This window comes from Lucilia cuprina, chromosome 4 (genome assembly GCF_022045245.1).
Source record: "Lucilia cuprina isolate Lc7/37 chromosome 4, ASM2204524v1, whole genome shotgun sequence".
NCBI classification, from domain to species: Eukaryota; Metazoa; Arthropoda; class Insecta; order Diptera; family Calliphoridae; genus Lucilia; species Lucilia cuprina.
In genome coordinates, this window is record NC_060952.1 from 96,487,735 (window position 1) to 96,497,432 (window position 9,698).

At 27.3% G+C, this 9,698-nt stretch overlaps 1 protein-coding gene across 1 annotated transcript in view; it reads left to right on the plus strand.

Annotated features, from left to right (window-relative positions):
* Nucleotides 1–9,209, plus strand: part of LOC111678722 (neurogenic locus protein delta) — a 29,712-nt gene extending 20,503 nt beyond the window's left edge. Inside the window, exons 5-6 of the mRNA XM_023440139.2 lie at nt 2,127–2,181; nt 7,375–9,209. Coding sequence (XP_023295907.1) covers nt 2,127–2,181; nt 7,375–9,133 — 1,814 coding nt within the window. The 3' untranslated portion in view covers nt 9,134–9,209. The remainder of the gene's footprint in view (nt 1–2,126; nt 2,182–7,374) is intronic.
* The last annotated feature ends 489 nt before the right edge of the window (nt 9,210–9,698 follow it).

Sequence of the window (9,698 nt, forward strand, 5' to 3'; positions counted from 1 at the left end):
TGCTGCTGCTTACATTAATAAATTTGCTGTAGCGCAGCTTTAAGTAGTTGATAAACACACACTTCCTTTTCATAAACAGGTATTTTTTATAGCACGTCATGGTATAGGTAAATAATACACAAAAAAAGGGATCCATCCTTAGGAGTTCTTTTCATTAAATAAAAAACAAACTCATCTTCATCATCATGATGATGATCATCATCATTATAACAATGATCTCTTTGGTGTATAACATCAACAACATTTGCAGGCTTAAATGCTGTGTTTAAGTACTACAAAGAACAGCAGTAGTTGTTGTCGAAGTGTTGGTGTTTAAAGTTGTGGAGTTTTGTTGTGTTGTTGGTGTATGATGATGATGAAGATTTTTACCTGCCTTTTAAGCCTCCCAATACCCTTGACAGGCCCTAATGCTGGCGTGGGAAGATTTTTACTGCCTTTTTCTTAAATTTTTGTTTAGCTGTGTCGTCTGTTCACTTGTGTTTGTGTGTGTGTGTGTTTTCTGCTTGTTGGTTTGGAAAAAAAGAGTATCTTTTCACTCTCCTTGCCAAGAAACCTGGTTGATTCCTCTTTAAACTCCATTTATAAAAGATTCTTTTGGTGTTTAGAGTTTAAAAATTGTGGGTTTTTTATTAGAGTTTTTTTGGATAGCTTTTGTTCTTTTTAGAGTTTGTTTTTGTTTTTTGTTTGGAGTGGGGATAATATACAAACGGATGCTGTTTTTGTTTGAAAATTTCTAATATTTGTTTGATTTTTGTTTTTTTGTTAAATGTTTTCTTTTTAAATGTGTTTTTTTTTTTGTTTTAACCGAAAAAAAAACTCTAGATTTTTTTTCTCACACAACATAAATTTTTGTTATCAATTTTTGTGTTGTATGTTTGTGTTTTTTTAAAGGTTTTTGTTTAATTTATGATAACAAAACAAAGAATCATTTTGAAATTATTGATCTTTTTTTTTTTTTGAAAAAGAAACCAGTTTGATTTTTAAACAGGAAAACTTATGTGAATGACATTTCAAAATTGTTTTAAGAATTCATTAGAAATTTATTGAATATTTTAATAGTTTAACTATAATTACAATTTAATTTGTTTATTGAAAATTTTTAAAAATATTTGTTAAATCATTCAAATTGATTTGATTTCAGTTATTTCAAGTTATTTAATTTTTTTGGAAAAAATGACTTAGCAAAAAATTTTCATTTTTAAAAGATTTTAGTTTTCAAAATTATTTTTTTTAAAATTTTAAAAATTTAGTGAAAGTCTTTTATTTGTTTAAAGAAAAACTCTTACATCCTTGAGGGCGTGTGAAAATTTTATTGTCTTCCTTAAAAACTTCATATGTTTTAAAATTGCCAATAAAACTGCTGCGAAGAAAAAAAACTCACTTAACCAGTATTCACTTTCTATGGCTTGAACTATTATAAAGCTAAAAGCATTTTAACTTTATTGACTGCAAAAAAAAATCTCTCAAGAAAACCTGAAATTTTCTTAAGAATTTTTTAAACTTACTTTACTCCCTAAGACCCCCTTCTTCTGCTCTTTTGTTAAAAATAAAAAAAAAAAAAAAAAAAGATTTTCTTTTCTAAAACTGCTTCTCATCAGCCGGCTTCTTAGCGTTACTTATTGAATGAAAATCTATAAAATGTTTTAAAACCAGTCCTTTTTAATTTGAAGTTTTGTTAAGAATTCATTTTTTCTTTGACTCTGCTGTTTCCACGGCACGTTTTCTGTTTATGGCTTTAAAGCACAAACAGCAAAAAAAAAAAAAAAAAGAGAAATATTAAAAAGGGCTTTAAAACAGATGCTTTTAAACGTGTTCTTTTCCTTAACAATTTGATTTTCTTAAGACATTTTTTTCTGTTTGTGTTTGCTACATGAAAAACCTCTGAAGATCATGGGATCTTTTGCTAAAAATCTCAAGGATTGTAACCAAGATTGCCAATTGTTTATATAAGTTTTTTATTCTCATTTTTATTAAGCTTTTATTATTTTGTCTTAAGCTTAAAAAATAGTTTAAATTTAACATTTAATAAATTTTTGTTAAAAACTTGAATTTATTGTAAAAATTTTTCTAAAAATATTTTTCAAGTTTATTTTAATTAAAAATTATTGTTTTCATTCTCTTTGCAGCCAAATGTGCCAAAGGTTGTGAACATGGTCATTGTGATAAACCCAATCAATGCATGTAAGTATTTTAAAAAAAAAAATTTCTTAAATTTCTTTACTAAATTCTATTTTAAACTCAAAATTTTATTAAGAAAATTTTAAAAAATTTAAAAGTTGTTTGCTTTTTAATGAAAAATTTAACAAAACTTTTTACTTATTTCATTAAAATTTCAACAAATCTTCTTTTCTTTAACTTCTTAAACATAGCTCTCTATAAAACTTAATTTAAAAAGAAAAATATGAAAAATTGTTAAATTTTATCAAAAAATTTTAAATTTTATCCAAAATCTTCAAAAGAAAAAGTTTTCAAGTTTTTGTTAAAAATTACTTGTAATTTTATATTATTTTTATGAAGCCTAATGAAAACTAACAAAAAATTTGCTTTAAATTTATTAAAATTTTAAAAATTTCCAAAAAAAATTTATAACAAAATTATTGAAAAAATTTCAAAAAATTTTTTGAATTTAATTTTAAATTTTTTCTAAATCTATAGAAAATTTTTAAGCGGAAATCTTTTAAACTGCTTTATTAACATCTCTGCTATTGGTAAACATCAAAATTAGCAAAATCTTGAAGTTTAAACCAAAGTTATTAACAAAATTATAAAATAACCTAAAAAAAAATTCAAAAAATTAGAATTCTACTCGAAATCTTATGAAATTTTTTAACAGAAAATTTTTTGGAAAATTTTACAAAATTTAAGAAAAAATTTCCTTTGGTTCAGTCTCTTTTTTTGTGTGTTCTGTTTCTCTGTTCTGAATAACATGATGAGTTTGAGTTTGTTCCTCTTAAACGCTTTAGTTTTTTAAAATTTGTGTGTGAACATTTTTTTTTTGAAAAGAAATAGTAAACTTTTTTTTGCATATTTTCTATAGCACAATCATAAATAACACTCCTCTCTCATTAGAATTACATATAATAACAAAAACAATAATAAAAACTAACATGACGTCGACGCTGAATGCAGTTAAAGAAACTGCAAAATAAAATGCATGACACACCTTATAGAAAAAATAAAAAAAAATAAATAAAATAATATTTTAAGTTTCCAATGAAAAGGGCAACAAACACTTTATTAAACAGAATTTAGTTTATAAAAGAAAAATATATAAAGTTAATGACAATTTATTAAATGGTTTAATATAATTTGTATCGTTTTTCATTATGGTTTTAAACAAAGGAATTTAAAAAAAAAAACAAAGAAATTCAAAATTTAAAAAAAAAAGTTTTTTATTACAGAAAAAATATATATATTCCCATAAAAAAGTACTCTAAAACATCTTTATTTAACGTAATACCCAGGTGTAAATTTACACTTTGCTTAGCTTAGGGAATTCTTAAATACTTTGTTGTGTAGTTTTCTGTTGCAGCAACAAAGTGGGAAGTTTCTTATTATTTTTATAAAATTTTTTGTTTCTTCTTTTTATGTTGTGTGTAGATTGAAGAAAATTGCTGATTTTAGCAATTTTGTGGTTTTTATTTGAATTTATAGCTTTTTTTTACTAACCCTATATACCTATAACAGAGATAAACGAAAACTAAATTTCAAACGGAAATCACACATTAAGTTTGAATATAATTTTCAGGCAATTTTATTGGTTAACAACAACAAAAAAAAAACCTGCAGTTATTATTAACTTTCTTTAATTTGTAGTTGAAATAAAACAAAAAGCCTTCACCTATTAATTTTTAAAAAACAATGTTAAGAATTTCCAGAAAAAAATATCAATATTGCAAAAAAAAAACAAGAAATTAAATTTTATATTTCTCATTAAACCAGGCGTAGTTTTTAAAGACAATACCAACCAAATAATAAACTTATTACTTAAACATATGACTGACTGACTACTGACTATTTTAGTTTACAAAAAAAATTGCTTTGTTTAAATTTCTGTCCCTCTGTTTGTCCCTACATTTATATATATCTGTCTGTCTGTCCGTTTAAATTTGTGAGTAAATATTACGCTGTGTGTGTGTGTATGTACTTCAACATTTGTAAGTAAAGTTGTTTGATTTTATGACATGTTGTGTGTGTTGAATTATTAAAACATTCCCACACTTTGAATACTTTTTTTCCAATTTTTTTTTTTTTTTTTTTTGAAACTCAAACACACTTAGTCAATATTAATAAAACAAGAAGAGACCTGGTGTGTAAGCAAAAAAAGAAGAAGCCACGGATTCTTTAACGTTTAAACAAATAGACCACATTTCAAAAAAAAAAAAAAACTCACAAATAAGAAATTAAATAACATTAAAATAAAGGTAGGGTTTGGTAAAAAAAAAGAACAAAAACAAAGAAAATTAAATGATTTTTAAACAATTTGTTAAAAAATTGTTACATTAAACTTAATTTCAAAATTTTGTTATATAGAAATAGTAAACATGTTAATAAACTAATTTTAAATAATTCTAAACAAATTTTTTACACAAAATTTCTACAACTTTTGTGTAAAAAATAATTAAAAATTTTAATTTTTTGAAATTTTTTGTAAATTTTTTTAAGGTTATTTTATAATTTTGTTAATAACTTTGGTTTTAATCACAAGATTTTTTTAATTTTGGTGTTTAACAATAGCTGGAATGTTAATGAAGAAATTAAAGAGATTTCTGTTAAAAAAATTTCTTTAAATTTTGAGTAAAATTTAAATAAAATTCAAAAATTTTTTGAATTTTTTTTTTTATTTTATAATTTTGTTAATAACTTTGGTTTAAATCTCAAGATTTGCCTATATTTGATGTTTAACAATAGAAGGAATGTTAATGAAGAAATTTAAGAGATTTCTGCTTAAAAATTTTCTTTAGATTTAGAAAAATTTGAAAATTAAATTCATTTTTTTTTTTTTTGAATTTTTTTCAATAATTTTGTTATAATTTTTTTAATATTTTGAAAGTTTTAACAATTTGAAAGCAAATTTTATTTTCAAAACTTTTAAAATTTTCTTTTGAATCCAAATTTAAATTTTCTTTGAATTCTGCTTAAAAATTTTCTTTAGATTTAGAAAAAATTTAAAATTAAATTAAATTTTTTTTAATATTTTAAAAACAAATTTTTTTTGAAAACTTTCAAAATTCAAATTTTTGTAAAATTTTAAAAACTCTTTGAAATTTTAAAAATGTTTGAAAAATTTACAAAATTCTTGGAAATTTTTAAATTTTTTTAAAATTTAAATTTTTTTTCTTTTTTGAAAAAAAAAATATGTAAAAACTTTTCTTAGATAATTTTTTAGCTTTTTAAAAGCTTTTTTAAGCTTAAATTAAAAGTTTTTATTTAAAAATTTTTTAATTGCATTTAAACTTTGATCTTTTTTGTTTAAATTCATATTTGACCAAATCCCTTGCAAAAATTTTTTTTATTACTTTTTTTTCTCAACAACAACAACATGAAATTTCTTCTAACACCCACTATACAACTTAATTAATTTTAATAATAATTTTTAATTAAGCTTAAGCTACAGTTTAATATCATACTCAAGCAACTATAACATGTTGTTTGTGTTGTTGCTTTTTATTTTCTTATTTAAAAATAAGTTGTTGTATCACGTATAAATGACACAGAGACTGGTTTCCTTTAAAACCCCCATCCCATATATAAAGAGTGTGTCTTTTAGAAAATGTTTCTTTTTTTAAATTAATCGTGAGAAATAATTTGCAAAAATGGTCACATACAAACTCGGGCACAACACACACATACTCAATAAAGCTTTCCCCCCACCACTGCTGGTGTTTATTTCCAGTAAAATTTTTTATCAAATTGTGTGTGTGTGTGTTTGCAATTTCTTTACAAATGCCAGAAAAACCTATTTAAATATTTTCTTTTTTTTTATTTTCTTGTTATTAAAAGTATTCTTTAAGTTTCAAATATTTAAAGATTTGTTGTATGTTGTTGCTTTCCCCTTATTGTTGTTGTTGTGTTTTAGCAATCGTAACAGACTTTTTAAGTTGTCATGTTAATTTACGCTTGTCTGTTTTCGATTTTTTTTTTCGAAATGCACTTTTTAAGAACTTGTTTGCAACAAACATTTCTTTTTATTTCGGGTAAAGAAAATGTGAAATCAAAGTTTTATCTTTAAACAGGTGATTTGTCTTCTTCAAGGCCTTTAATACAGGAATAAAATTTCTTACTTGTTTTTTTGTAGCTTAAGGGTTTAAAAAAAAAACGGTTTCAAATATTTGCTATACATTAACCGGCATTATACTTTTGATTTATTTGCATTTTTCATTGATTTCTTTGTGATTTTAACGCTTCTCAAGTGTGTGAGTCTTTTTTTCCCATTTGCGATGCTACAATTCGTTGTGCTTTATAAACTTAAAAACTCAAAAAACCATTCACCTTAAGTATCCACAATGATTTTATTCTTCTTTATTTTTTAAAATTTTTTTTGTTTGTCCAAAATAAGTGCTGGCGGCTATTATTTTGTGTGTATGAGGTTTTTTTTTTATTATATTTTGATTTAATTAAATGAAGCATTATAAATTGTTTGTTTGGGGGGGAACAAAAAAAAAACTCGTGTTAATGAAGTGATCTTGTTAAGAAATCAATTTGCAATACTTTCAAAATATGTCAAATGTATCAAATTTATCATAATTTTTCGTTTAAACAACAAAATAAGGTCAAATAAAGTGTGAGAAATTTTTCAAAATTTTTCTTTTGATGTTTAAGCGTTAATCAGCAACATAATTAGTTTAAATTGGATATCGGCTAAAAGCTCTCTTGTTTCCTTTATTTCCAACAAAAAGCTTTCTGCTCTTAAAATCTAGCTTTTTTACTTATTAATACTCTCTTTAATTGAAACCAGTAGTAAGCAAAGAGCTCTCTGTCGTTAACTGCTTTAAAATCTCCTAAAATCAGCAAAACGCAATGAGCTCTCAAATAAGCTGGCTTATAATCTTTCTATTACTCGTACGTATGCTCACACATGTTTAAAAAACAAACAAAACCGATCAGAGAACTAATTTGTTACTCTCTGCTTTATTCTTGTTATATTCAATTTAGTTATTCTCCTTTTAGTTTTAATTAACCTTAAACAAACAATTCTCTTAAAAATTATGTGAAAAGTTCTCTTGCTCTCTTCTTACATTAGCTCTCTTAAGCCTAAAAGCAAAGAAAACTTTATTAACTCTCTTAACATCTTTTAAGCTCTTTTTAATCTTCTCTTTTAAACAAAAACCTTATACTAATGTTATATTCTCTTCTCTCTTTCTCTCTTTTTAGTTGTCAAGCCGGCTGGAAAGGTCCTCTCTGCAATGAATGTGAAGCCTATCCCGGTTGTGTACATGGAACATGTTCCAAACCTTGGGAATGCATTTGCAACGAAGGTTGGGGTGGTCTATTCTGTAATCAAGATCTAAACTACTGCACCAATCATCGTCCCTGTCAAAATGGTGGTACCTGTTTCAATACCGGCCAAGGACTCTATACCTGCATGTGTCCTCCCGGTTTTAATGGTCCCGATTGTCAAAACGAAATCAATTCTTGCAGTGAAGAAAATCCCTGTCAAAATTCCGGCACCTGTATTGAGGATTCTTCGAAACGTGGCTATAAGTGTGAGTGTAAGAAAGGCTGGTCGGGTCGTTTGTGTGAGGATAAGGTTATCACTTGTGCCGATAAACCCTGCGTACATGGTTCCTGTCGCGATTCCACTAAAGGTTTTCAGTGTGAGTGTCCTAATGGCTATAGCGGTAATATGTGTGAAATCCATGTTGATACCTGTGCACCCAATCCGTGTCAGAATAAGGGTACCTGTTTGGTCTCCTCGAATGGTTCACCCAAATGTCAATGTCCCAGTGGTTTTACCGGTGCTTTGTGTGAGGAAAATATTGATGATTGTCAAGGTAATCCCTGTGAAAATGGTGGCACCTGTATAGATTTGGTTAATAAATTCAGATGTCAATGTGTACCCGGTTTCTTTGGTTCTTTGTGCTCGGACAAAGTGGACTTGTGTTTAACTAAACCCTGTGCTAATGGTGGTACCTGTACCAATCTCAATAATGACTATCAATGTGCCTGTCGTGCTGGTTTCACTGGTAAAGATTGTTCGGTGGATATAGATGAGTGCAGTTCGGGTCCCTGTCATAATGGTGGTACTTGTGTTAATCGTGTCAATAGCTTCCATTGTGTGTGTGCTAATGGCTTTAGGGGTCAACAATGTGATGAAGAATCTTACTCGTCGGCCACTTTTGATGCACGACAATATGAGGCTACTACTCAGGCTAGAAGTGATGGTTTAACTAGTGGCCAGGTGGTATTGATTGCCATACTTTCGGTAGCCATGCCTTTGGTGGCGGTTATAGCTGCTTGTGTAGTCTTCTGCATGAAACGTAAACGCAAGCGTGCCCAAGAAAAGGATGATGCTGAGGCTCGTAAACAAAATGAACAAAATGCTGTGGCCACATTACATCACAATTCAGCTGGTTTATCTAGTGTAGCTGTAGGCGCTTTGGGAGTTAAACGTGGTTCTAGTTCGGGTCTTACCTTTGATAACTCTAATCCGAATATCATTAAAAACACCTGGGATAAATCTGTCAACAATATTGCCAGTTCCGGTTCTACTGATGAATGTCTGATGAATACTTCACTCTATGGCGGTGCTTTATCCAATTATGCAGCCGACAACAATGCCAATTCCGAATTCTGTGGCGTGGGACAAATACAGCCATTACAAAGAGCCAAATCACAAAAACAACTTAATACCGATCCCTCTCTCATGCATCGTGCCTCCCAATTGATGGGAGCTGTTGGAGGCGGTTCACACAATAGCGCTTCTCATGCACCTACCAAAGATTACGGAGCCAGCTCATCGAATACAGAGAATAGCAAACGTATCTCTGTGCTGGGCGAAAGTGCTTACTGTTCCCAAAGGTGGCCTTCGTTAGCGGCCCAGGGTGTGGCCGGTGGCTGTGGTTCCTCTAGCAGTGCGGCGGTATCGTCAACGGCCCAAAGATCTATAGTTTGTGGCACTCCTCATATATAGAAGAAAGCCTATGCAGCAAATAACACTCATTTATTTAGGAACAAATTTTAGGTGTAAAGTTAAAGTAAAACAAAAACAAGATTTAAGGAAACCAAGCGCTGTTGAATATTTTTATAGATTTTTTTTTTATATATTTTATATAAAACTACTCATTAAATTTTAAACATTTTCTCTCACTGTCTCTGCTAACACTTTTTTCTCTTTATTTTCTGTTTGTCTCTTTGCAACTTGTCTGTGCTCTTAAATTTAAAGAGTATTTGAACTTAATACTATTTTTTTTAAATAAGTTTAAAGCTAAAAATAAAACAAGGACTGATTTATATGAAAATTTAAATTTAGAAAGAAAAAAATCTATGGTGTATAATTAAAATAAACATAATTTTCTTAAAAAAAAAAACAATAAACAAAAAAATCATTAAGTAATTAACTTTAACTAAAACAATATACACACATTCCTTTACTCTTAACTATTCTCTTAATTCTTTTTTTCTCTTAACAAATTGAAGCTGATAAATTTTTATGTAAAAAATCCTTTTCTGACTTTTTTTTTCAAATTTCATTTTGT